The sequence below is a fragment of the Mauremys reevesii genome, linkage group 25, assembly GCF_016161935.1.
Source record: "Mauremys reevesii isolate NIE-2019 linkage group 25, ASM1616193v1, whole genome shotgun sequence".
Lineage (NCBI taxonomy): Eukaryota > Metazoa > Chordata > Testudines > Geoemydidae > Mauremys > Mauremys reevesii.
This window is the reverse complement of record NC_052647.1, coordinates 16,085,777-16,112,604: the sequence shown is the minus strand read 5'-3', so window position 1 is coordinate 16,112,604 and position 26,828 is coordinate 16,085,777. Positions and strand designations below refer to the sequence as shown.

Below are 26,828 nucleotides of genomic sequence, written 5' to 3'. Positions count from 1 at the left end.
CTCGATGGGCACTTCCATGAATTCAAAAATAACCTGAGGAGGATGATACCGTCGTCACTTTTGTTTAGGTTCCCGAGTCACAGCAGATTAGAGGCTTCTCTGGTTTTGGTTTTTTCCCCTGTAACAGTCTGATTTTCTCCCCCTTGTCCTACAAGGAGGGAGAGTGGGTGGTCAGTCCCAGATCTGCACATCCCAGCCGCTGAGATCGGGAGATAGCACTAAAAACACAGCTCCGGAGGGGAACGAGTAAGCTTCATTTCCCAGGACGTTCCCAGCGCTTACGTGGTTTTTGTCCGGACAACGGACCTGTGTCGTTTTTCTGAGCGTATCAGATTATAAGTATTAGTAAAACAAAAATAAAAATCAACCTTTTTTTTTTTTTGGTTAGGTGGGAGCAGCAGGGGTGGGGAACAGCACTGAGATCTCCCCAATCTCTTGTCCCACCCCATCAAAAAAATAAAATAAAATAAAAAGGATCAACTTCCATCTCAAGATTTCCTCTTGCACTTCAACCCTAATTAGGAGGAGTGTTTCCTCCTCACCAAAAGGCTCCATGCCACAGGGACCAGAAAGGGGGGGTGGAATTTGTGTGATTCCCCCCCCCTCTACACCCCCAGTTGTGAATGTCAAAGGTCTTTTCTGTTCCATTCACACTGTAAGCCCTGCTCTCACCTTTGCCTTCAATAAGAAACCAAAGGAAAAACCCAACCCTCCATTTGAGATCACGGGCGTGAAAACGTGGACCGTTCGGGTTTGGGGCTTTGCGGCTGCAAAAAGCCCTTTGAACCTCTTCTCCTGGCTGGGGTCAGCAGCACTGGGGGTGTATTGAAAATCTGAAACCGCCAGCAGGAGAGTAAAAACTGGACACGGTTTTTTTTGTTTGTTTGTTTTTTGGGGAGGGGGGAGGGGGGGCGTGATGTGAAACTTTTCAGCTGAAGCAAGAGGGGGAGACAACCAGGAGGAAAGGAACTCTTTGAAATTTAGAGCGATGGCTCCATTTGGATCATGAATATTTAGTCAGACTTAGAGTCCTTAAAGATACAATGTGAAACAAACCAACTAGAATCCGAAGGGGAGGGGGAAATACACCTTTAAGGACTTTTAAGGCATCTGTAGCAAGCTCTCAGTGTCTTTACAATATCCTATGTGTAAATGCTGCACCTCTGTATATTATGCACATAAAGCATTTCTTTGAATAAGATAGGACAGACCTCATCACCAGTCAGGTATAAACAACACTTCCTCTTCTGTGTCTTGGTTTTCCAGCGCATGTGTGTGTTTGCGTGTGCGTGTGTGTGTGTTTGCGTGTGCGTGTGTGTTGCGTGTGCGTCTTTTCCAGTTCACTTCCGATGCGAAGGAGAAAGGAGGGGGAGGAAAATAGCCTTACTAAATCCAATCTTAACTATTGTTCGTCAGCTTGAAACGAATCAAATGCACGGACCCCTGAGCCTCAGGGGCCACAGTGGTTTTAAGAATCGGTGCAATTTCACCTGTGCTGGGCCTTTCTAAAGCACTTGATCAGAACCAAACCGTAACACTCTCTCTGTTAGACGGGTAACGACAGGAGCAGGAGGAGCTGTTTTAAGGCCGCCCTGCCAGCCTGCTTCCAATCTGTGCTCTCAAAGAGCAGAGGACACAACTAGTTCTTCATGGATAGATCAAAATTGCAGTTTCTTTGGTGCTCTGCACTCGGTCTCTGTGGGGCTACGGTGTTCCTGGGATCCCCGTTCGGTGGATGGGGGGGCTTTCCTGGCCTTTGCCTGCGTAGGCCGTCTGGGTGTGGTTAGCGATGGTTGGCAGAGGCCCGGGGCTCGTCCGAACGCGGTAAAGGTGTGGGCTGTAGCATGTCCTGTCTTCTCGTGCCCAGGGCCTCTTCCTCTTCCCGTGCGGTGCTACATGACTATTCTAGCTCAAGGAGGAAATCTCTGGTGCGGGTCGTTCATTGAGCCAAGGCAGCAAAAATGCTGCCAAGAGAGTGAAGCTGCTTAAAGTGGGAGAGAACAAGAGGTTTCTTGGGCTACTTGCAAAGGAGAGGGACCTTTAAATCCAGTTTACCTTCCCGGGCAAAGCTGTCTCCTCTCCCCTTCCCAAGAGAGAGGCTGTTGTGTTCTGCTGCCTTTGCTCCTGGGAGGTAGGTGGCCCTGGAGCACAGACCTTTCAGAGGAGAGGTCTCCTTTGAGTCCTCTGCCAGGCGGCCAAGCAAGTACACCAGATCGGGTGTCGAGAGCAGCTATTCCTTAGGAGCTGGGTTGAACGTCTCCCTTAGAACGGAATGGGTCCAGAAACCACCCCAGCCCTTCTCTGGCTCTCGCACTGTGGGACCCGAGAGTGGACATTTGACCATTTTCCTCTCGTCCACTGAATGTTACAGAGGGGAAACGGCTGCCTCTCCTGGGTGCCGGTGAGTTCTCGGTTTCTGAGGCGCCCTGGCTCCATTTCTTTGCCACACACAGTCTCTGGATACACCACTAGCTTTTGGATTTTCAAGCCCTGTCACTGGGGCAACGTGCTGGAGAAAACTCCCACGTAACCCCCGCACCCATCTCTCCCTCTCACCAGAGGCACAACCCACAGCAGTGGAGAAGGGAGTTAGCCACGGGCCCCAAACCACTGTAGAGGTTTTGGTAGCTTTGCCTTTTGCGTCCTGTGTCTGAATTTGCACTACTGTGAAATCCGGCGTGTTCGGGAGAAGAGAAGTGTCCCATAAAAGCAATACATGAGCTAGGGTGTTGCATGCAAGGAACGTTAGGAGATGACCAAAAAATAAAAACAAACAAGGCCAGTTCTTCAGTTTGAGCAGCCCTCTGGGGTGATCCTGGGAGCCTTAGCCAGTATTCGGGGGGCCTGGGTACCTTGGAACTGCCCCGTCCCCACACGAGCGTTGCGGTTCTGGTGGGCAAGAGGGCATTTTAATGGAACCGGATTTCTGTTTTGAAATCTGTCTTGATTTCAAAAAGGCTTTTTCTTGTTGATCTACTTGAAGGTACTAACCCAAACGGCTGCTGTTTTCATTTTTAGTTTTTTGCTGGGGGAGGAGTGTTTGGAAGTTGCTTGGAACTGTCAGTTCCCTGGGGGTGTGGACGGGGTCGGGGGGGGGTCGGCTTTCTGTGGAGAACCGTGGCCCGAAGCGCAGTGGGCCCCGAATAGGGGACTGCGGCATTTGAATCTGCCAACTTGCCCCCTCCTTGCTCTGTAGGATTCTCCCTCGCATCCCTCTCATTGTTTCTCTCTGCAGTTCGGAGGCAGCAGGCGCCGTTAAGCCGCTAGCCCCTGCTTGCCACAAGGGTCTTTTCTGAAAACCACGTCAGGCAGCCTGACAGCTCCAGGGATGTAGAAACTGCAAAACCTTTTTGCCACCACATGCCTTGCGGCACAGGCCAGGGTAGGGAACAACCAGGTCAGTCTCCTTTTGATAGAGGGGGCAGAACGCCTGTCTCAGGCCCCAACAGTCCACTGTAGATTTCAAATAAATAGATGGGGGTGGTAAAGGGGGCGGGTGTGGAGGGAAGCCCTTCCCCCCCCCGGTGGAGGTGGAAGGATTTGGAGGGTATATGGAAAAATGGAGAGTGGAAATCTACAGTGATTTTCTTTCTCTTTTAGTCTCCCACAAACAAAAGCAGACACCAAAGACAGACCAGAAACCCCACCTGGATTTAAGAGTTTCTGGCAGGTTGGGTTGAATAGTGGGATCCTCCCCCGCACACACACACATGAGATAGAGGGAATAGATTTTGCAGCCTGATCAGAGTTCACCCCTTTGGGGTCCTAGCATTGCCTCTCAGCGCCCCCGAGTCGTTGGCTTGAGGAAGCAGGGCTCTTTAACCTCAGAGATTTGGGGTGCTTTGCTAACGGATTGGCAGCACCGCTGGCTTTGCGACGTGATTGCATCTGAATTTAGACACTGCAAAAAACCAAAACCAGCTCACAGCCTTGGGATGCCTCTGAGGGGCAGATGTCGCAGAGAAGGTCCGTAGCCCCCAACCTGAAGGGCCCCGTCGCCCCATGCTGCTTTTTGGGGGGGCTGCAGAGGTGTATGTGGTCTGCAGTCATGCCGTGCTTTCAGGACACGCTCCTTTGCCATCCAAGGCAGTGCATCGAGTCAAACATGGGCCAAGCCGATGAGTGTTTGGCAGGTTTGCCACCTTATTCGGTGCAACGTTGGCAGTTTGTGCCAGAACGCAGGGCCGTCGCTGCTTATGGCAAGCCACCGCGTGCAGATGGGCTTAACTGGAGCACAGTGTGTTAGGAGCCTGTAGCAGCTCTGTGTAGTCCCTCACTAGAATCGTTGTAGCGTGTAAATACAGGATTGAAAATTGCACTGAAACTAGCCGTGTGCCAGCTTCTATCTCCCTTCCTTTGACCATGTTTTTGATTTGGGTTTGGATTTTTTTTTAAGTCTGTTTCCTCCTCCCTTAAAACCAAAAATTAAAAGGCTCCTCTGTCCCTGGAGGATGCGTCAAGTACTGTCTTTCTCTGTCCTGCATCAGCTTAGATTCCCACTCTGTCAGATCAGCATCTTCTCCATCCACCCTCCACTCAGCATGCTAAGGAAACTTCTGCTTGCCAGAACTTTTCTGGATTTCAGGGTTTGTCTCATCTCTACAGATCTGTCAAGTTTCTATTTTATTTTTGGCCTTAGGGCTCCCATAGCTTTCTCCTGCTTCCTTCTTTAAGGAGGCATTTAAAAATTAAAGACAAAAACCAGCAATATGTAGCAGGAATCTTGTTTCCTCCCGAGCTGCATGCACTCTTAGAGACGTCTTTACCTAACTACCCATGCCACGAAATTCCTTTCTCAAAAAGAGCTGGTAGCTAATAGATGGGCAAGGTGCCCCCACTGGCTCAGAACCCAGTGTTCAGAGGGGCAGCACCCACTTAGAAAGCTGCTTCGGTCTTTAAACCGCTTTCTTTGCTTGCTTTGTTACCGAGAGTTTCACCCTGTGCCGAACATCCGTAGGAGGTCTTTGTGCTGCTTAAGTCAGTTTCACCCATGATGATTCTAATGCAGATCAGAAGAGGAATATATTTCTCTCTCTGGCTCCAGTTGATTGAGTCCGGTCGGTTTTTTCTGTTTGTGCGGAGGAGAGAAAAGTATTCTTTAAAGAGAGAAAATATCGTGGTCAAACCACAAAACCTGCCAGGGGAGCTCAGGGGCAGCTGTGGGACATGAAACTTCTTGACATTTTTGGTTTGAAATTGACTAGATTTGTAGTCCGCATTGTCCCTTCAAACGCTCCTTGTTAACGGTACCGTTTCTCAGTGGTTTGAGCATTGACCTGCTAAACCCAGGGTGGTGAGTTCAATCCTTGAGGGGGCCACTTAGGGATCTGGGGCAAAAATTGGTCCTGCTAGTGAAGGCAGGGGGCTGGACTCGATGACCTTTCGAGGTCCCTTCCAGCTCTAGGAGATTGGTATATCTCCAATTATTACCTATTACCTTTAGATGAGGGGACTTTGTCAGAGAATCATGTTGCTGTGATTAACACCACTCTGCGAAACAGTTCCTGCAAACTTGCCTGGGAAACCTCTGACATGGCTAGCAGTGGTTTTGGCACCAGGCCTTGCTGTGTGACTCCGGGGAAAGGCCAGAGAGTTGAGGAGTGGGTTTTGTTTACGAGGCTCCAACTTTGCTATTTAGCAAGGGTAACCGAATGCCCCGGATTCTCCAACCCGTCTGCTGGAAGATTGGAATCTTGCCCCATGCGCATCTTGCCAGTAACTTGCTTAGCTATAAAATAAGATCCCAAATCGAAGCACTTTCAAGAACCCTCTTTAATTCAAGCGGTTAGTTCTTCACTATCCTTTTCTTTCCTGTGCACCTGTGTGGAGAGGAGAGTTTTAAAGTTTATGCTCATTGTCTGTCTTCTTAGGAAAAATGAATTACACCCCGTCTCTAGCGACCTACCTTCAGAATTTCTGCTTTTGGACCTGCTCGGTCTTGACAATCTCTGTGTATTTTCCTGTCCCGTCTCTCCCCCAACCCAAAAATCTTGCCTTGTAGTGTCAGTATTGGTTAAATAACCCTCCGGCCAGCCCGGTGCCCCTTTCTCTGCTCTGCACCGGAGCTGCTCTGTTGCGGGCCTGTTAGGAACTGGATTTTTAAGGAATTCCCCGAGCTTGGTTGCAGTAGTTACTCCTGCTAAATAAGTTGATCTGAAAACAGGAGTGGAGGTGGCGGGGGAGGAGAAACGGGAGTCCCTTTATTTCCTTATGTTCTGTTTGTCGCAGATGTGCCAAACTGGGGAGGGAGGGGGCAGTCGCCTCCAACGTCTCTCTCGCTAAAGCAATAGACATTGGCTGAGTCTCGCAGGTTCTTCACTCCGCGCTGTACTTGGGGCAGCAGTAGCGGGTTCACGAAAGTTCTCTCGGAAAGTGCAGGTGCTGGCTGGGAATTTGGGTGGAGAGGAAGGCAGGCGGGGAAGGACGACCCTGCCTGCCTGTTGGAACCGTAACGTTCGCTGTAGAACTCAGATAGTTTCAGTCCCAATTCCCTGAGCCTTCGCTGCTGGAGTCTGCTGGCCCTTATTCCCGTCAGGGCGCGCTGAAACCTTCTACTTTGCACTGGTATTGGTGCAACACATCGCTCTCCGGACGTCCCCCGACAATACCCCTGCGTGGTGTGTGACAGCACGTACAGCGTTTAGGTGTGTTCTTTATGGCCTGTAACAGACGCCTCTTGTGCGTCCGTTTCATAGACCGTGCTGTCGTGTGAGATGCATGACGTGTGATGCTGCCTATCCATCGCCGGGCTGGGGGCGTGTCTCCTGCCCTCCCCAGGCCCCTCTCTCTGCCCACACACCTCACGCCCTAGTGCAGAAACGCGCCCTGTGGTTTTGACTTGAATCTCCCCAGAGCCATTTCTCCTTCCTCTCCCCTTCCCCGGCAGTTGTTGCCCGCGCTCAGTGAGTTTCTAGTCACTGCAGTTCGATTCATATGGGCAGCGGGGGGATTTTTGCCCACAGGCAGCATCGGCATTTGAGCTGATAGCCACCACGGTTGCCTTTAATGCGAGAGGTGCATCCTGCGTCGACTGATTTTCTGCCTTTAGGGCTCAGTGTAACGTGGAGGATGGTGCTTTTAACACATCCTGGCTTAGTGCAGCTGGGAGAGACTCATCCTTACACCCCGGACCCTTGACTCCCTTTGCCTCTGCTTCTCCTGTCCTGGCCCCGACGTCAGCAAGCCGCGCTCCCGGGCAGCGGCTTGGGAGCGGTTCGCCGGCCGCTGATCTTTGGGACTCTTTGACGATCCGGGTTCCAGACCCATGGTGGTTCTGGTCTTCAGGGAGCAAATTCACCTCGAGGGCGAGTGGCGGATCCAGCCCCCAGCGGGGACACAGATGGCGCTGACTGAAATTGACTCGCCGCCGCCTTGACCCATACGTGCTGCGTACGGGAGACGAGGCGCCGGGGTTCCGCAGCGTGTGCGGACGAGGCAGAAGCAGGCGTCTCGGCCCAGGTCGGTAGATCGGTGTGGCTTTGTGGTGTTGCAGAGGACGCAGGGCCCAGCAGCGTCACACAGGCTTGTTGCTTTTACAGGCAGGGGGGTGTCACCTCAGACGCCAGGTTCCCCTCTGCGGTCTGGAGGAGGCCTGGGGAGCCAGCACCCACGGAATCTGTTGGCAATAGACTGATTTCTAGCACCATGTGTGTTCCATTCCAGTGTCGTGGCTTGTTGGCTGCCCTGGGGTTTGCGGGGCTCGGCGCTTTGAGATTTCAGGCTTTGGGATGTTTTCCTGGCCTCTTTCACACTGGTGTTCCTGTGGTTTCCATTTCCGGCTGCACAGATGCCAGAGGGCTGGGCTGGCCCAGCTGGAAGATCCATCTGGGGAGCTCTAAGGAGAGGGTTATTCATTGTGCGGGGGGGGCCTTACAGATCCCCTTTAACCCTCCCCCCCAGAGGAGTTAGCTCAGCACTCCTCACACATTGAGAGTATCAGGAGGGGCTCCCTGCCGGCCCCCCAGAAGCTGCCTCGGCCTGAGGGCGTGCACTTTAAACACCTGTCTGCAGTGTGAGTGAGCTTAGGGCAGACGTCCCCCCCTTTCCCCAGCATTTTCAGTTCAGTTCAGTCAGGTCCATTTGGGACCTGACTGAACTGGATTGGCGCTAGAACCTACACGTGGGGACCTGGTCGGTCATTGCGGAGGGGTTGGGGTGTGTTTGCGTGCGTGTGGCGGGGAGGTGGCTGCATCGTGTGTGAATTTACATCATCGGGGGGGGTGTTGTGTATTTGAGATGGTTGGAAATACAAAAAAGCTTTTTAATTTTAGACTCCACTGCACTGTTCACACCTACCTCTTGCAATAAACAGAATGGCTCCCGGGCGTGTAGAATGCTTTCTTGCCTCTGAAATCCCACCCCCCAGAGCCTCGGGCTGGCAAACTCCTGACATCCCAAGCAGCTGGCTGCGTTGCCGGGGCCGGCTGGATCCAGCCAAAGAGCTGCTGGGAAAACTTCCACTGAGAACTTTCTCCTTCGCCGCAGCCCCCCCTGCATCGTTACCCTTCCTGGAAAGCACTGACCCCACCGGCGCCGGCCTCTGCTCGCTGGAGCCGTTTGCTTATCGTATTTACCAGCTGCTGGGGTTTGCTTTGGCTTTTGAAATAAAAGGGGCTTTTTGTTCCCTGGGATTTTTCCCCTTCAGAGCACTGAATCTGGAACCTGCTGAGCAAATCCAGCGTGTGGTGGTGATGTTGTTCCTAATGGATGGGGGCCTTAATTGGAGGTTATGGTGCAGGGCAACTTAATTGGACGCCTTTTAATTTCAGCCGGTAGGGGAGAGGCGCGTGTGTGAACTGGATCTGTCTGAGATGCCGGGGAATTCTCACGGGAGCAGCCGTCTTCTCCCCCCCGCAGTATCAGCAGAGGGCAGGTATATGGGCAAGGGATGGACCGATCTTTGGAAGAGACACCAACTGTATCTCCCCCCCCACCCCCTGAACCAGTTCATTCTTCCTTCCTCCGCTGGTTTAAAGCACAAAAACTGCCCTGCCGGTTGGCGGGTGGGCGGGCAGAGTAGCGGGACGCCTCTGCTTTACCGGCAGAGGTGTAGGGGCCGCGGCGTGACATAGGGCAGAGTTTTGATGTGCGATTAACATTTAAAAAGGAAAAAAGGCGTGAAACCCTCTCCTGCCCCCCCCCCCCCCCGGGGCGAGAGGCTGCAGGTGCCTGGCTTGGCAAGATTTGAGCCGCGCAGGTTTCATCTTAGCAGCTGATTTCTCTCCCCTCCCGTACAACCCGGCACCCAGGAGGTGCCGACATCGAGTCCTGCCCAACGAAGCACTTGTCTCGGTGGAGGAAATTTAAAAAAATAAAAAATCCTGTTCGTGAAGGGAAACCCAGAGCTGTTAAACCCCCTCGTGGGGCTGTGAAATTGCATAAGGAAACAAACCAAGAAGCCATCCACCCCCACCCCCCCCAGCGTGAATGCCACCCGTTTGCCTTGGCCCACACCCGCGGGCGAGCCCGGTGGCCGGTTCCTTGTTGTCTGAGATGTTCCACGTGTGTATTTTGAGAAATCCTGCATCAGTTGGGGGGGGGGGGGAACTAAAAACAAAAGCATTCAGACTTGATCTATTTTATACAATGTATCTGCAACCAAGTCCTGTTCTTCATATTGTGGCTTTGAATCAATTATGTTTATTAAAATGCTATTGCTTCTACTTCCTCGCCCGTCCTCCTTTCCCACCGCTGGGGGTTAGCGCCGGCGGGATCAGGCCTGGGGGGCAGGGGGAGGGGCTCTCCTGCCGGAGATCAGATCTCAAAGCAGGGCAGAATCATCATGTCTGTTTTACAGATGGGGAAACTGAGGCCCGGGGAAGGGGGAGTCGTCCAGGTTCACCCAGCAAGTCAGTGGCAGAGCTGGGAACAGAATTCTGGTTTCCTGACCCCCAGTCCAATTAAACTGGATTTAGTCTTTACAGAAGCTGTTGGCAGAGGCTAGGTGGGGAAACGTCTGCCAACCTCTAACCCCTGCAGAACCACAGCTTCAGTGGGCGGGATTCTTTTTGTTCCGTTTGGTTAAACCGTTAGCTGCCCAGCAGATTTTGGAGACTCCATCCCGGGCGGTGCAGTGGAAGGAGGGAGGAGCCCTGCCGCTAGTCTCCGGACGGTGGTGACGGTGAGTTCCCGTGTCCGCTCCCCAGCTGAACGTATCCTCCCGGCAATGGACGCACGCTCCCATCAGACTCCGGCGCTTCTCCCGCCTCCGAAATGCTCCGTTCTGCCCCCTTCGTCTCCTGTACCCGCCCCAAAATCGCCCACAGATCGGCTGCGTTTCCCTCCGAAACGCCGAGATTCGCTCGGGTCACTTGAGGGCCAGGTGGCTTGAGGGCCGCTGGGCTGTTTTCAGCCTGGCCTCGTGCCCGCGATGTACCAAAACGTCGGGCAAACGCTGAGAATCTGAATGGCAGCGTCCTCATGGAAGGTGTCTTTTGGAAAGGGTGGGTAGGGGATTGTGCTGGCCACACGCTCTCCTCCGTGTACTGAACAGCAAAACGCTGCCCCTCTTCCGCACCAGTCAGGCCCGGCCCCCCCAGGTCACGACCCACGCTTGGCCCCGGGGGATGTGGAGCAAACAGTGGGGGGCTGCACCCGCCGTCAGCAGGAAGAGAGTCCAGGGGTCCTAGTTCTCTGCGAAGGAAGCAGGGGGTGCCCGTAACCTCCGAGCTCGGCGGGCCGCGTGGCCGCCCCCGCGTTACAGATCCACACGGAAGCTCATCTGCCCTTCGAAGAGGGCGATGCACAGCATGATGGCCGCTCCCAGGAGAAAACCCAGGTTCTGGAGAGCGAAATACGTCACGGGCCCCTTCCTGCTCCCGCCGGAGCTTCGCCGCAGCATCTCGGGCAGCTGCAGGGAAAACGGAGAAGGCTGCACCACCAGCTCCGGGAAAGGACGGACGTCCCGCAGGGGGAGGGGAGAACCCCAGAGCCCTGGGCGTGCCCATGCCCGGCGCTGACTCGCTGGGCCTGCCCTCTGGCTACCCAGTCGAGACGCCTGTGCTGTCTGTTTGCGGTCCCTAGAGCCGCAGGCGTGGGACAGGACCCCGCGGCACCAGGGGCTGGGCAAACCCGCAGCCAAAACTGCCCCTGCGCCAAAGAGGAGACGACAGACCGGGCGAGGGGGCAGCACGGGGCCCGGCGGGCGGCCTCAGCAGCCTCCCCCGGTTGGCACCAGGATCTGCCGTGAATGCAGCCGAGCGGCAGCCGCCGCCCAGGACCGAAGCTGTACCGGAGCCAGCCCCCCCTTACCATGTCCACCAGTGCCACGTAGAGAAAGATGCCCGCTGTGATGGAGAAGATCCAGGGGGTGACGGGCGAGGCGCCCTGGCTGACCACCGCGCCCACCGCCATGCCCAGATACGCCAGGAAGGCCGACGTGAGGTTGGAGAGAAGCACCCTCTTAACTGGCAGGCCAGCCTGCAGCAGCATGGCCAGGTCACCTGCCGGAGCGAGGGAGGCGGCAGGTGAGAGCGTGTGGGATGCCAGGTGGTGCCAACCTTGCCGTGCTGGTAGGGGACTTACCGAGCTCGTGGGGCAGTTCATGGCAGAAGACGGCTACCGTGGTGCTCAAGCCGCTGGAGACGCCGTCAGAAAACGCAGCCCCTGCAGGAACGAGAAGCCCATTGGTACCGGGAAGCCGGTGCCCGGCCCCGGGGTGGCTCCTGCCCCCTTACCGATGGCCAGCCCGTCCGTCAGGTTGTGTATCCCGTCCCCCAGGATGACCATCCAGGCGATGTCGGCGCTGCCGGCTGCCGGGCCGTGCGAGTGTCCGTGGTGGCTCAGCTCCTCCGTCTGTCCGTCCGCGCTCGGCACTGGCTGCCTCGTCCCGTCCTCTCCCAGGCCGGGGCTGTCGCTGCGCGGCCCCGGGGCCGTCAGACGCTGCAATTCGGCTTCTGCGCCTGCGAAAGAGCAGCCGCAGGCTGGTAGCAGCCCCGAGACGGTGGGGGGCTGGGGATGGGGACCGGGCTGCTGGGAAGTGCCGGCTGGGAGAGCTCTGTGCTGGCCTCTGCCAGCAGTGGGGGCTGTGGGGCAGGGGCAGCTTCTGGCTTCTCCAGCCTCAGCGCAGGGCCCAGGCTCACCTGGGGAAGGAGCCGACGCCTGCAGGGTCAAGCCGCGGCTTCCGTCTGCATCCAGAGAGGGGCTCCCGGGGCTCCGTCCCGCGGCGCGGCTCTGAGGGTGGGAAAGCAACGGCCAGAGCTGAAAGCTGCCCGAGGGGCCAGGGCCCAGCTGGCTCGGGGCATCGCGCCCGCTGGGGGTGGGGGAGACCTGGGCTGGGCCCCACCCGCGTTAACCAAGCCAGGCGCAAACCAGGCACTTGTGGGTCACCGTGCTGGACGGCCCCGACACTGGGACCTGGACGGCCCCAGGGAGCCGGGACGCGGTGCTGGATGGGCCCAGGGAGCCGGGACGCAGCAGTAGCAGGACCCAGGATGTGCCGTCACCACGTAGCTGCCCTGGACAGGCAGCGCCACCCCCCCTCCCCCCAGCAGGCGCTGACCCTGGCAGGGCCTGGGCCAGGACGCTGGTGCCAACGCTCCTGCTCTCGTCAGCTCTGCAGCCCCCCGCAGCATCGGGGCCCGTCCGGGAGCCACCAGCACGGTGCCCCCTGGCATTGCCCCAGGGCGCCGACGGGAAGGGCGCCCCCTGCTGTCCCACCCGCCCTCCAGCCCCCTGCCCTGGGCGGGCTCCCAGCTACCAGGGGCGACCCAGCGGGCTCTTACCGCCTGGCGCCGTCGGTGCCTCAGCGTGCCCAGGAGGTGTTCGATGAGGAACAAGAGGTAAACGCCCCCCAGGACCGACAGCCCCTTCAGCACCGAGTCCTGCTGCTCCTGCGGGGTCTCCTGGTGCCTCCCTTGGGCCTAAACACAGGAGGAGGGAGAGGAGCCCGGGGTCCCTCTCGGGGGCTCCCAGAGCCAGGGGGGCAGGGAGAAATCGGGGGGTTCAATGGGGGGGCTCTGGCATGGCCGGGGGCCCGGGACACTGCCCAGGTGCCAAGCTGGGCCGGGGGGGCTGCTGGGCTCCCTGGCTGCCATGCAGCCACTTGGCTGGATGGAGCTGCAGCAGAACTCGGCTCCCGCCTCCTCCCACGTGTGTGTCCCGGCCCCCGGCTTTCCAGGTGCCCGATACGTACGTGTGGCCAGAGGTGAAGCAGGGCGTCCCCGCACAGCGTCCCCACGGCCAGCGCCACCAGGAAGGCCAGCAGAAGGCGGCCGAAGTCGCGGCCGAGGAAGGGCACCAGCAGCAGGGCCAGCGCCGAGGGCAGGCTGATGAGCGTGATGGCCAGGAAGCCCCAGCCTAGAACTGCAAGAGGACGCAGGGTGAGGCAGCGGGGGGGGGGGCTCTATCCACCCCACCCACCCCCAACACCCTGGGGGTTTGGCAAATCCCTTGGCACAAGAGAGGCTCCCAGTGCCTGTCATCTCCCTGCTCTGTGCCTCGGTTTCCCCATGGGGGTGGCTGCCCCTTCCCCAGGCCCTGGAGGGTGTTACCTGGCCACAGCGGCCCCGCCAGGGGCTCCGGCGTCAGCTGGTCGTGGTGCCGGATGCAGACCCGGCTGTCGATCTGGTAGAGCAGGGCCGGGCACAGCAGCGTGAACTGCTGGGGCGTGATCTGGGAGCCGGCGTTCAGCCCGAAGTTCACCAGCAGCTGCGTCACGTTGAGACACTGGTGGGGGGGACAGCGGGGGTTAGCGAGGCCACCCGGGGAAGGGGCGTAACTCACCTGCCCTCCCAAGCCCCAAATCGCTGGGACGCAGGGGCTGCCTAGGGCCTAGCAGAGGCCTGCGGGGCCACGACGCCTGGGTTCCAGTCCCAGTGATTGGGGGGGGGGGCATGGGGTTAGAGCCAGGCTGGTCAGCACTGAGACCCCCACCCCTCAGGCCCCTCCCCTCCAGCCCCCGCAGCGTGGCCCCCCCTCACATCCTCGTGCAGATGGTCCGCGACGGAGTGGTCCAGGGCCAGCACCCTCTCCAGCAGGGTCAGGCGGGGGGGTCCGGGGGGGGCCTGGACAGGGTCTCTTCTGCTCCCAGGGTGCCCTGTGGCGTTGGGCTCTTCTGTGTCCAAGGCCGGGCGGGTGCCCCCGGAGGCAGCTCGCGGCCTGGGCGTCGGGTCGGCCTGGAGCAGCCGGACGGTCTCTGGCTGGTTCCTTCCAGGGGATCCTGGCCTGAAAGAAACGAACAAAAACGAATTCCCAGTTCCCAGCAGCAGCCCGGGCCGGGAGGGGATGAGGGGGATGACAGGCAGTGGCAGGACTGGTATATTGAGGGTCTGCGGGTGGGGAGTGAGGGGCACCGGCAGGGCTGGGGAAGGGGGGAGCCCAGGGGGCTGCGGGTCAGGAGTGAGGGGCACCGGCAGGGCTGGGGAGGGGGGCAGAGCTGAGCTAGCAGGGGCTGTAGGTCGGGAGTGAGGGGCACTGGCAGGGCTGGGGAAGGGGGGAGCCCAGGGCTGGCCCAGCAGGGGCTGCGGGTCGGGAGTGAGGGGCACCGGCTGGGCTGGGGGGCAGGGCTGGCCCAGCAGGGGCTGCGGGTCGGGAGTGAGGGGCACCGGCAGGGCTGGGGAAGGGGCTGCAGGTCGGGAGTGAGGGGCACTGGCAGAGCTGGGGGGCAGGGTTGGCCCAGCAGGGGCTGCGGGTCGGGAGTGAGGGGCACCGGCAGGGCTGGGGAAGGGGGGAGCCCAGGGCTGGCCCAGCAGGGGCTGCAGGTCGGGAGTGAGGGGCACCGGCAGGGCTGGGGAAGGGGCTGCAGGTCGGGAGTGAGGGGCAGCGCTGGGTACCTGGAGGTGCCGTTCTCTCCCCGCAGCCCGGGGCCCAGGCTGGGCGGCTCCGCCCCGTGCTCCAGGGCCGAGTGCCGGTGCCGGTGCTTGTTGTCCTGCACCTCCAGGATGTCCAGGTGCGGGACGTGCCCGTGGCCCAGGGCCTCGTGCTCCATCTCCACCACGCGCACGTGGCCCAGGCCCAGGCTGCGCAGCAGGCGGGTGAGGCCCTGGAGGGACAAGGTGCCGCGCTCCCCGTACAGCCCGAAGAGCTGCTGCAGGTAGTGGCCCTGCTCCTGCTCCGCGTCCTGCAGCGGGGCCGGGGCCGGGGCCGGGCCGGGGGGCGGGCGGCCCTCGCCCGGCAGCAGCAGCAGCAGCGCAGCGACCCAGAGTCCGGCCAGCAGCAGCCGCGGCTTCCTCGGGTCCATGGCGGGGCGCCGGGCGGGGCCGTCAGCCGGGCTCGCACCTGGCCAGGTGCGCTGCTGGGGCGCCCCCGAGGGGCGGATCTGTTGGCGCGAGGGGGCAGAGCTGAGGGGGGTGAATGGGCCCGGCTGGTGCCCCCCCACCCCGGGACCCAAATACCCCGGGCTCTGGCAGAACCTCCGGAGGGAGCTGGCGGCCACCAGCTCGGACTCCTGGGTCCATTCCCGGCTGCCCGGTGGTGTCAGGGGAACAGGCTTTCCCCAGTGGTGCAAAGGGGGGAGGGGGGGTCTCCCCTGTCCGGGGGGGGGGGGGCTGGGCGTTCTAAGGGGGAACAGGGACCAAATCAAGCCAAAGAAACACTCAAGCAGGTGCCCCCCCCCGCCGCCCTCGGGCCTGTTAAACATACAGCGAAATAACGCCCCGCCCGCCTGCCCGGCAACGCCGCTCAGAACCGCTTCGCCCGGGGGCTGGGAGGGGCCGGACACTCAACGCGCTGCTCTGCCGATGCCTTGTCTGCCCAGCCCAGGCCCGGGACCCAGGCGAGTCGGGCTCTGGCCTGTGGGTGACAGCGGGGCAGGTCCCGGCCTCGTTCCGTGCCTCAGTTTCCCCTCCCGCACTTTGCCTAGTGAGCTGTATAGACTCGCTCTCCCCTGTGCCCGGGCTGCGGTTGCAGAAATTGGGCCTGGGGCCAGAAGCGCTGCTGGAACTACAGCGTCCCACCAGCTGCTGTCACTGGCCCGGGAGAGTTAAAACTCTCTAGTGTGGACGTGGCCTGAGTCTTTCCAACCCCCTCCCACCCCCAGCGAAGGCAGCTGAGAATGAGCCCAGGATCCCAGGCGGGGAAACCGAGGCAGGGAGCTGGGGTGCTGCAGCTCCCTCCGAGCAGAGGCTCCCAGGGGGGTCTCTGAGCAGCGGAGACCCCGCGCAGGGAAAGGGAATCCAACAGCCTCGGTCACAACCCACCTGTGCGGCCTGTCCCTCCCCTGGCCGTGTCGTGGCGCAGCGGGGCTGGCTAGCGGGGCTGGCTGGTCCCTCGCCCGGCTCGCAGCAAGGCCTGGCCAGGCGGAGCCGCCCGAGGCGATCGCAGCGCCGGGCAGGGAGCTGGGCTGGGGATTTGAATCGGGCGTGAGGAGCGGGCGCGGATCCAGTTAGGCACCGGCCCCGCGTGTCCCCTCACAAGTGTGTGAGCTCGGACGTCCAGTCCCTCCGCCCCCCCGGGGCTGGGACTCGCGAGCTGCCCCGCTGCCGTGCGCAGCTGAACCAAGGGGCCGAGGCAGGGAGCTGCCCCTTGCCCCGGGGGGCGCGAAGGGAACCCAGGGCCAGGCCTGTGGAACTCACCGCTGCATGATGTGTCCTGCCTGAGACCCCTGCGCGCTGGGGATGAACGAACAGACCCAGAAATCCACCCCCGGAGATGTGGGCACTGCAAGTGTCACCTCCCTGTCCGGCCCGGCGGGCGCTCTTTGTTCTAGGTGTACAGCGCCGAGCACGCTGGGCCGGGGCCTCTCGCCACCGCCCCGAGATCGGCCGCAGGCCCCGGGCTGAGCATTCCCGGGGCGGGCACGAGGCCGGGCAGCGCTGGACACCGCGGTGCGTGCTACAAAACTAACCGTGTGCGACGGCCGCTCTCCGCGGACCTGACCGGAATGGCCCGGGACGGGGCGTCTCGCACCTCCCTGGGCAGCAGGTGCAACTTCTCCGGCTTGGCGGCCTGATGCGGCCCTGGGGTCCCACCCCAGCATGCTGGGGCGCTGTGCAGCTGGAGGCAACGGCTTTCGGGAGGGCTGAGTGGCTCGGGGTTATTCAAACGCCCTGGGCCTCGGCTGGCCCGTTACCAGCTCCCGCCAGACACGCGGTTCCCCTTCCCCTCCTGTGAGTTGCCACGCTCCGCCCCAGAGGTGGCTGCATTTCCGCGGCAGGTCCATGCGGCGCCACGCAGCCCCACGCTGCTATTACAGACTGAGGCATGATGGTCTGGGGCTGCGGGAGGGGGGAAGGAGGTCTCAGCGCCCCCCCTCCCCAGTCCCTGGAGAAGGGCGGGGAGCGTGTGTCCTTGACAGGCAGTTTTGCAAGCCCGGGTACTTTATTGCGAGGCGTTAATGATTCACCCAGGTGATAACCAGCCCCCGGTCGCCTTCCAGCCCTGCCCTGTGTCAAACCAAGCAGCTGCTGTGGGGCTGGGGCCTGGCTCTTGGGGGGACGCACTGGCCGGAGGCACCGGGCCAGGAGCTGGGGCAGCCGCGGCCAATGTCCAGCTCCCGGGACGGGGGGAGGCGCAGGCCGCTGCAGTGACTTCTCTTCCCCCCCCTCCAGTGGGAGGAGTCATGGGGCAGGCGCTGAGCAGGGCTGGGGGCGGAGGGAGGCCGCTGCATGACAGAGCTGGTGCCTGGGAATCTCAAATCCTTCTCCCACCGGTGTCCCCCCCCTTCCCCCCACCCCTAAAGAGTCCGGGCTCAAGGTAAATCCACTTGGCTGTTTGCAGAATATCTAGGGCAGGTCCCATGGGTGCGCCCCCCCCTCCAGAGCCCCGCTGGCCTAGAAATCTCCCCAGTAGCCCCTGTGCGGGATGGGCAGGTGCTGGACACCCAGGTGTCACAGGGTTAAAATCCTAGAAACGCCCGTCTCGTTTTCACGGGACTCCGGGCGCTGGGGCTTTGGGAATTGTCCCGCTGAGCAGGAGAGCTGGTGCAGCTCTGTCGGCTCACAGGCTCAATGGGCTGCCAGGACCCCTCCCCACTACCAGCCCCAGGAACGGGTCCTAGCCTGGATGCTCCCGTGGGAGGGAGTCCTACCCCGGCCGCTTCCCATCCACCCCCTGGTCCTACCAACCCGCTCGATCTGTCCCTCGAGAGCCTGAGGACACATCTGGGACCCGCCGAGTTGGGCCCGCGTCATGGGTGCACTTATTAGCCGTAGCAGAGCCGAGCCCCACCCAGAGCCGGGTCTGAGCGCGCCAGGTACTGCACAAACGGCACTGCCACCCTCAGCGCTGACTTCGCGCCATGAGGTTTCTGCCTCGCCAGCCAGGGCACCGGGCAAACACGCCAGAACGAGCCTCCAGGAAGCCACCCTGGTGCCGTTTGCAGACCCACCCCGAGGGCTGCGTCTGGCCAGGGCCGGTGCCAGACACCTCCCCCTGCCCCAGTCCAAAACCACCAGCTTCCAACTCTGCCCCAGGACCAGGGGCCAGTACTGGGGCATTACCCCGCCCCATGGGGGATCTGGACCCCCAGAAGCGGGGAAAGGAAATGCACTGACCTGGCGCAGCGTCTCGGTCCCCTGCCCTTCGCTGCACAAAATCTGGCTGCTCCAGTGCCTATGGGGCAAGGGTCAGGCAGGTCTCCTTGAAGCCCGGCCCCTCCCCCCCCACCCAAGGGAGCCTGAAGGGAGGGTTGGGGAGGAGCCTAATGGGGCGAGTCCCTGTGGGTTTCCTGCCCCTATCAGCCTGCAGGGCACGTGCAGAGGGAGGGGGCTGGTCCGGAGCCGCAGCCCCGCACCCACCCTGGGCGCTGTCTTCTCCTGGCTCTTGGGGTCGGCTCCAGCCCAGAGCCCCCGGGGTCACCCCGCCAGTCAGGGCCAGAGCTGGGGGGCCACGAGCCAGGTGACCTGCGGCCCACTGCAGCCCCCTAGCCACTGGGCCCCGCTGCCTCCCTTCGCCTGAGCAGCAGGGGCACTCGTGCCCGGGGATGGGCCTCGTCCCGCCCGGGGGGGAGATTTCCATGCGAGTCGGGCAGGAGCTGCCCCCAGCAGCCCTAGGACTCTGGACTGGGCCAGCTGGCCAGTATAACGCCCAGCGGGGCCCCGCTGCCGCCAGCCTACGGGGCCGGGTCTCGTTACGGGGCTTGGGAAGGGGGGGCTGATCTCAGCCACTCCAAGCTGCTCTGGTGCGGAGAGGCCAGGCCCGGTGCGACTGGTACAGAGGCTCCCCTGGGCGCAAGCGACCACGCGGCAGGCGGAAGGGGAGGGCGGCACGGTCTTTATTCCAACGCAGCCCGGGCAGGTCAGCGACTCCGCTCGGGGGAGACGAGAAAAGGGAGTTGGGGGGTTAAAACAGAATAAAAGGGGGGAGCCGGGAGCATCGGGTGGGGGGAGGAGCATTCCCCAAACTGGCGGGCGAGGGAGAACGGCGCCGAGGTCAGCGCCAGGCTCAATCCCTCCCCGGGTGGGCAGACGTGGCAGCCCTTCCCGTCGCAGCGATTCGGGGGAGCCCAGATCCCTGCGAGGGGGCTGCCAGCTGCGGGGGGCGCTCGTAAGGACGGAGACGTTTGTCTCCTAGGAACCCGGCTGAGACCCAGCAAGCTCGTTCCACGCAGGGGGCCCAGGCGGGGATCACGGGCGACCTGGCCTGCAGCCAGCGCCCCGCCCCATCGCCCCCCCTCCGCTGAGACACCAAGACCCAAATGGGCCCCTCCCAGGGGCAAGGAGGGGGGGAGCCCCACTGCTGCTGCCCCCCTGTCCTATGCCCCGAGGCCTCAGCAGTCCCCGGCTGCCCCCTGGCCACTGACTCCACCTGGCAAAATCAGCTTTTTAAAGTTTGCTAAAAAGTTTCAGGATATTTGTTTAAAAAAAAAAAAAAAAAGGAATGAAATCCGGGGGCTGGCACCAGGGGATCCCAGTGGGGGCAGGGCGGTTGGCTGTGGTTCAGATTAGTCTCAGAGCAGAGCCGTGAAGATAAAGGGCTGGTTTCCAATGGGGGGGGGGCACCCCCCTCCCCATCACTGCTCAGGAGAAGGCCACAGTCCTGGTTAAAATGGTCACGACCGCGGCGAGGAAAACGCTCTTGGTTTCACTGTCTCTGATCTAGCCCATAGCGCCAGCCGGCCACGGTCTCTCCCCCACTCCCCGCCCTCCGGCTCAGCCTCCTCCCTGCGAGCCGGCACAGAGCTGGGGCGGGGGGGTCCCAACCCCAGGCGTTATCTCTTGCTGCTTCGCCGGGTCTCTTTGCCGTTGCTGATGGGGCTGGAGGATGAGCTGGACCCGGCCGAGCCCGCGCCCTGGTGGTTCGGCTGGCTCCTGGTGATCCGGCCGCTGGTGGGGTGGGATGGGACATTTGGCGGGTGGGGGAGGGCGCCGGGGCCTGGGGCACTCAGCCCGTTGCCGTTCTGGTTATCGGCAGCTGAAAACAAAAGCAGGGAAATGAACAGCGAAGCCAAGGCAGGGTTGGGCAGAGAACCCAGGAGTTCTGGCTCCCAGCCCCCACTGCTCTAACCACCACACCCCAGTACCCCCCAGAGCTGAGGATAGAAGCCAGGAATCCTGGCTCCCAGCCCCCCCCACTCTAATCACTACATCCCGCTCCCCTCCCCGAGCTGGGGATAGAACCCAGGAGTCCAGCCTCCCAGCCCCCGCTGCTCTAACCTGCTAGACTCCCCTCCCCGACTTACTGGAGTAGAGAATCTGCTCGAGCTGTGAATGCCCTGAGTGGCTAGTGCTGAATGGCTCTGAGGCAGGGCCATGTCCCACCCGCCTTGCTCTGGGACGGGGGGACACCCAGCCTGTGGGGCAAGGGGGGCTCCCTTACCTGGGGCCGATGCGGCGGGGCCCGGGGTAGTCTGGGGAGCAGCAGGGGTTGCGTTGTCATTCTGGGCCTGAAGGAAACGGAAGCGAGAACTCGTGGTCCCGGATCTGGCAGGATCCTGGCGCATCTCCCCAGCTGCCCGCGGGACAGAGAAGCGTCCGCTTCTGGGCAGCAGCCGGAGCAGCCGCGCATCTGCGACGGACACAAATCCACCCCACCCCCAGCCCGTCCCAGCAGGAGCAGAGCCGGGGGAGATTCCAGCGACGCTCCGGTGCCTCCTGGCCCCTGGGGTCACAGGAGTCCCCGTGGGCATCCGCAGGTGAGCAGATCCCATTACCCCATTCAAAGGGCCCCCCAGCCCTCTGCCCCCCAGCTGGGACTCACGGCTTTGCTCTGGGACGGCTGGGTCACGTACTCCGGGTTGGGTTCGCTGAAGTTCGGGACCTCGGAGTAAATCATGCAGAACCTAGGGAGGGAAATGGCAGGTCAGCGAGGCCACCAGGACACCGGCCAACCCCTTCCTCCCCTTGCACTCAGCCCTATCCCGGGGGAGGGGATGCCCCGACTCTCCAGCGGGGAGCGTCCTGCACCATCTCGGGCCAGGATCTTGATGCAAACTATGCTGGGAATAGAGTGCCTGGGCATCCAGTCTCCCCTGCTCTACCCACCAGGCCAGGCCCCCTCCCGGGGCTGGGAACAGAACCCAGGAGTCCTGGCTCCCCGCCTCCACCCTGCTCTAAACACCAGTCACTCCTGAGTAGACACCTTCAGGGCCAGCTGGGCTGGCTGCATGGTCAGCCCTGGGGGCAAATCGCTCCGGCTTTGGGGCTGCCCCACACTTCTCCCCTCCCCAGCCTCTAAGAAGCCAGGCTCCAGTGAGCGACGTCCCCAGTGAAGCCCACGGGCCTTCCTTACTCTCCGATTTTCTGCAGGTCTCCTCCGCGGCCCGTGTAGAGCGTCAGGCAGCCTTTGAAAACTGACGCGTAGCTGAAAGCAAGAGGAATGCCGAGATGTGTGGTTAACTGCACGGGGCTGGCCCAGCGAAACCTCACACGGGACACGCACCCTGGACTGGGTGCAGAGCTAGGGGCCCCAATTCTCACTTCCCCTGAGCCTGCACTTGGGGGAGGCATCTTTGTGCTCCTAATGCTCTGGGGCTGGCCAGGGACACCCCCTGATGTAATTTAGAGCAGCCCCGAGGCTGCTCTGACTTACACTCTGCTTCCCACAACCCCTGATAGAAGGAGAGAAGAAACCCGCCCCCTGGCAGCACTGTGTGCTGCTCCGGCAGCGCCACCAGAGGGCGCCCTAATTATTCTTTCAAGTGGCTCCCACAAAAGCAGTCGCAGTTTCCGGGCGCAGTGATGGTTAGGCTGGGGGTGGCGGGGGGAAGATCCAGACACTTAGAATGACAAAGATTTCTCCTCGGGATAGAGGGACAGTAAAATCCTGCCTTGACGTCGTGTCTAAGTTAAGCCGACATGATGAATCCACTGAGATCAGTCCTACCCACTTCCAGTAATTTCCCCCCACCCCCAATGTCTGGGGATAGAGAGATGGTGTCAAATCGCTCCTCTGAGATTAACTCTGTGGGTGTGCGGGAAGGATCTTTTCCAGGGACTTCACTGGATTTATTTTTTTTAATTGTATCTATATATTTAAAATCATAAAGTCTCCTACCCAAGGTGCCCTGACCCCACCATACATCCATTACAATGCACCCTCAGCGTTAAAGTCGTCAGCAGGAATTCAGCCACTGCCCTCGGCCTTCTCCCGAACCCACCCCACCCCTTCTGCAGCCTGCCTAGAAAGTTAGGAGACTCGGGCTATTTCGGAGCACAGAGACGACCTGATCCCGCAAGGAGCCAGAGCTCGCGTGTAGCTCTCAGCAGGCAGGCGCAGACCTGTTTGCTCAGGCTTCTATCTCCCTCGACAGAGGAAGGGGACCGGACGCTTCGCTTCCGCTGGGAACGATGGCCAGGGAGAGGAGCAGCCTGGCCCGTTCTCCGCCCCCTGGAAGGGCAGGCGGCACAGTCTCAGCTGTGGGGAGCTCAGGTAAGCCCCCAGCCTGGTCTATCAAAGCCTGAATGAGCTTGTCTCAGGAGCCCTGGGGGGCCTGAGGCTGACGGGCTGAGCGTCCAGCAGGCACCAACACGACCGGGTCCCGTGGGTCCCCCCCTCCCGCAGCAGGGTCTCGCCTACCCTTTGGTCAATCGGATGATGTCCCCCGGCTGAATGAGGTTCCCTACGTCGTCCCACACCGAGATGTTGATGCTGCCCGTTTTGTCGGCTACTTTGCACGTCCGCACCTCGTGGCCGTCCTTTGTCTTGGTCACCCGACCTGCAGGGGGGAGCAAACCGTCCAGTTCGCGGCACATCTCCGGGGTAACACCGAGGAGCCCCTCTGGGCTAGATGAGGCCTTGTACAGACACAGACCACAAAGGTGGCCCCGGCCTCAAAGAATTCACAGTCTAAGGTCCTGAGCCTACAAACGCTGAGCCAAGTCACGGCAGCAAACGTAAGCACGTGCACTCACCCTACGTCAGTTATGGTGTCTCAGAAACGGACACCGACATCACTAAGCAGCTGCGGAGGGGGTGAAATCCAGCCACAAATATTGGTTGAGAACTGACTGCAACCGTTAAATGGAATTTCAGCAAGACAGCGGCTCTCCACCTTTCCAGACGACCGTCCCCCTTTCAGGAGTCGGATCTGTCTTGCCTACCCCCAAGTTTCACCTCACTTCAAAAACTACTTGCTTACAAAATCAGACATAAAAGTGCAGCAGTGTCACAGCCACACTATTACTGAAAAATGACTTTCTCGTTTATACCATATCGTTATAAAATAAATCAACTGGAATATAAATAGTGCACTTACATTTCACTGTATGGTATATAGAACAGTATAAAAAAAGTCATCGTATGAAATTGTACTTTGTCCTGATTTCACTAGGGCTTCTTCTGTAGCCTTGTGTAAAACTAGGCAAATACCTAGAGGAGTTGATGTACCCCCTGGAAGACCTCTGCTACCCCCAGGGGCACACAGACCCCTGGGGGTTGAGAACCACTGCAGTAAGATATTTAATAGATATCTCTCGGACATCATTAATACCCACCTGTTTCCAGTACAATAAAAATAAGGTTCAAGTTTTTCAAGCCAGGTTTAATGTCCTTTACAAAGGTTTCAGTCGTCATATTGAGCGGCGTCTGGCTTCCACTGCGTTATCTGTGCAAATAATAATAAAACAACATAACCACATTTGAAAAGAAAGCGACAGTCAGCACACAGAATGGAAAGGCAGACGCTGGCTCCTGCAGCCAAGGTGGAGCGAATGCAGGGACATGGAGAAATGTGCAGGCTCAGGGGGTTAATTGGCACAGCTCCCTCCCAAGGTTAGCCAATAGGGGAATGCCCTGTAGGAAGAATGAAACATCCTGCTGTTAATTTATCCCCAAAGGGAAGAAAATACAAAATGGCAACTGCAATTGAAGATTCTTGCAAGAAAAGTGCATCTGTTTTTCATTTCTGCTCAAATTTCTATCACGGAGTCTAGAGCCCTACAATAAAATGGCATCACTTTCTTTTTGCACAAGTTGTGGCCAGGAGTCAGACGGTGGCAAGAAAAAACCCCATGGATTGCAACCCTGATTCCGACGCACAATAGTTCATCTTGCTCTTTTGCAAATGTCACCATCCTGCACATTTGTGTCCGACTCCCAAAACGGATACAGGCTAATTAAAACAAAAGACAGACCCTGAAAAACCACCTGTGCCGGAAAAATGCATTTTATCTTTGGCACAAATCACAGCCCTGATTTCACACCACCCCCGCCAGGAAAATGCCTGTTTCTCCTTTTGTATAAATTGCAACCCCGTCCCCATTCACCCTAGTGGAAGCAAAGTGCTTTTCTCCGGGGGTGGAGGAGCTGAGGCTCCTTCACCTGGGAGGATCAGTTCGCTCGCGTGTTGGTGGAAATTCTTGCAGAGGAGGGGGGAACAGGAGACACGATTTGGGGACTGAAAATTGCTGGGGTGGTGCATGTATCCTGCCACATGCATGCCCCCCGCCCTGCAATGCACCACCTGCAAGGGAGCTCAGGCCCCCTTACCAAAGCTCCCGAGGCTGCTGCAGAAGGGGCTGGTGGGGGGAATCAGGAGCCCCCCCCCCCACCACTTTCCCTGTAAAACTGACCTGATGGAACGTTGGGTTGCAGACATTCCAGGAAGTATCCAGCGGCGTTGTGAGTAGCCAATCACAGTCGTAGGACGCTCTTCGACAGGTCTGAACGTGCTACACCGCCAGCCAATTGCATTGCAGGGGGAGGCCTGGCACTGAGGAATTAAAGGGACAGCGACGTCCCCTGCACGTGTGTGAAATTTCCCAAGGGGGGGAGACGGGAGCCTTTCCTATGTACTGTACTCGGAGCAGGGGAGTCGAGATTTAATCCCCTGCTTAGGGTGACCAGACAGCAAATGTGAAAAATCGGGACAGGGGTGGGGGGTAATAAGAGCCTATATAAGAAAAAGACCCAAACTCAGGACTGTCCCTATAAAATCGGGACATCGGGTCACCCTACCCCTGCTATGCCTGGGCCACACACACCTAGCACATGAACCATACAAGTTCCGTTACTGTGCGTGGGCCCGGCTCACGCCATGACGTTGCGGCTAGACACGTGTGGATCACGGTGTGGCAGCATGACAAGCCATGCATTGTTATTCCCGTTTAGGAGGTGTCTTGCCTAGCACCCAGTCATGGCCCAGGGCCTGTTGTACCAGGTGGTGTAGAACTGCAGAACAAAAACATTCCCGAAGCGGGTCTCCATCCATGCTGTGACGGCCCTTCGGAGAGAAAGGGGGGCCGGGAGGGTTGAGGTGATATCTTTTATAGGACCAGCCTCTGTGGGTGAGAGACACGTGCGGGCACATGTGAGTCATGCGTGCTGTGATGGCATGGATCATGCATGCCACAGGTGGTCCATGCGTTTGCATAGAACGGCCAGGCCTGGGAGAGGCACATGTAGACTATAGGTGAGGTTCATCATAAATAATGATGGTTTTTAACATTTGCCACCAACAGAGGCCCAAGCTGGTTTACAGGGGGAAGGAAAAGCCCCTTCTCCAGGGATCTCACAGGCCAGGAACAGCTCCAGCCTGCGGAATAATTTTCATCGGGTAAAGGAGGGGGAGGGCCACACCGCCTTTGTTGTTCACTTGGCAGACAGAGGGGCGGGATCAGGGCCAGACAGACTGAGGTGCAGGGACAGACCAACACGGAGAGATTGACTGACACGGGGTCAGGAACAGAATTACACAGGGACAGACACATACAAGGAGGACTGGGGGGGACTGGGACAGACAGACACAGGGAGGACTAGTGAGGGCAGGGACAGACAGACACAGGGAGGACAGGGGGCAGGGACAGACAGACACATGGGCAGGGACAGACAGACACTGGGAGGACTAATGGGGGCAGGGACAGACAGACACAGGGAGGATTGGGGGGGCAGGGACAGACAGACAGACACTGGGGGCAGGGACAGACAGACACATGGGCAGGGACAGAGACACAGGGAGGATTGGGGGGCAGGGACAGACACAGGGAGGACTGGGGGGCAGGGACAGACAGACACATGGGCAGGGACAGACAGACAGACAGAGGGAGGATTGGGGGGCAGGGACAGACAGACACAGGGAGGCCTGCCGGGCAGGGACAGACAGACACATGGGCAGGGACGGACAGACAGACACTGGGAGGACTGGGGGACAGGGACACAGGGAGGACTGGGGGCAGGGACAGACAGACACTGGGGGGACAGGGACAGACAGACACAGGGAGGATTGGGGGGCCGGGACAGACAGAGGGAGGACTGGGGGGACAGGGACAGACAGACACATGGGCAGGGACAGACAGACACAGGGAGGTCTGGGACACAGGGAGGATTGGGGGGCCGGGACAGACAGAGGGAGGTGGGGGGGGCAGGGACAGACACGGGGGGGCAGACAATCACCCACTCACTCCCAGACAGCATGGAGGGAAGCCCCGCCCCCTCCCCGAAGCCCCGCCCCTCCCGCCTTTTGGCCCGGAGCGGCGCGCCCGCCGACCATAGAGTCCCCTCACTCCCCTGCGGCG

At 59.9% G+C, this 26,828-nt stretch overlaps 3 protein-coding genes across 5 annotated transcripts in view; 1 reads left to right on the top strand and 2 right to left on the bottom strand.

Moving 5' to 3' along the window:
• The window catches only part of ANKRD52 (ankyrin repeat domain 52), a 48,860-nt gene extending 39,198 nt beyond the window's left edge, over positions 1-9,662 (top strand). The window contains exon 29 of one of the 2 annotated variants that reach the window (XM_039514006.1): positions 8,769-9,662. The gene's annotated coding sequence lies outside the window, so the exon portion shown is untranslated. Of the gene's footprint in view, positions 1-155; positions 1,202-8,768 lie in introns of those variants that run through there. The other variant, XM_039514005.1, reaches the window with a different exon arrangement.
• Positions 9,663-9,999: 337 nt separating this feature from the next.
• SLC39A5 (solute carrier family 39 member 5) lies at positions 10,000-15,395 on the bottom strand. The gene is made up of 11 exons (XM_039514729.1): positions 15,333-15,395; positions 14,772-15,058; positions 13,920-14,163; positions 13,491-13,665; positions 13,133-13,302; positions 12,723-12,860; positions 12,081-12,171; positions 11,676-11,921; positions 11,524-11,604; positions 11,251-11,441; positions 10,000-10,849 (listed from the first exon to the last, which is right to left on the bottom strand). Exons 1-11 carry the CDS (start codon positions 15,393-15,395, stop codon positions 10,697-10,699), a joined length of 1,839 nt encoding a protein of 612 aa, XP_039370663.1. The 3' UTR covers positions 10,000-10,696.
• Positions 15,396-19,785: 4,390 nt separating this feature from the next.
• NABP2 (nucleic acid binding protein 2) lies at positions 19,786-25,013 on the bottom strand. 2 transcript variants are annotated; one of them, XM_039513793.1, is made up of 7 exons: positions 24,888-25,013; positions 23,811-23,920; positions 22,894-23,032; positions 21,607-21,678; positions 21,076-21,157; positions 20,695-20,761; positions 19,786-20,289 (listed from the first exon to the last, which is right to left on the bottom strand). In XM_039513793.1, exons 2-7 carry the CDS (start codon positions 23,887-23,889, stop codon positions 20,087-20,089), a joined length of 642 nt encoding a protein of 213 aa, XP_039369727.1. In that variant the 5' UTR covers positions 23,890-23,920; positions 24,888-25,013; the 3' UTR covers positions 19,786-20,086. The 2 variants fall into 2 exon arrangements, with proteins under 2 accessions (XP_039369727.1, XP_039369728.1); XM_039513794.1 differs by lacking the exon at positions 24,888-25,013 and adding an exon at positions 24,637-24,875.
• Positions 25,014-26,828: the final 1,815 nt, after the last annotated feature.

Coding starts and splice junctions, on each gene's coding strand:
- SLC39A5 (XM_039514729.1), bottom strand. CDS start 15,395: ATGGACCCAGGAGTCCGAGCTGGTGGCCGCCAGCTCCCTCCGGAGGTT. Junction 13,303..13,490: donor GGCGGGGCCGCTGTGGCCAG/GTAACACCCTCC, acceptor GTCCTCTTGCAG/TTCTAGGCTGGGGCTTCCTG. Junction 10,850..11,250: donor ACGTGGCACTGGTGGACATG/GTAAGGGGGGGC, acceptor TTTTCCCTGCAG/CTGCCCGAGATGCTGCGGCG.
- NABP2 (XM_039513793.1), bottom strand. CDS start 23,889: ATGACGACTGAAACCTTTGTAAAGGACATTAAACCTGGCTTGAAAAAC. Junction 21,679..22,893: donor ATCATCCGATTGACCAAAGG/GTAGGCGAGACC, acceptor TCTTGCTTTCAG/CTACGCGTCAGTTTTCAAAG. Junction 21,158..21,606: donor GACCTGCAGAAAATCGGAGA/GTAAGGAAGGCC, acceptor TTCCCTCCCTAG/GTTCTGCATGATTTACTCCG.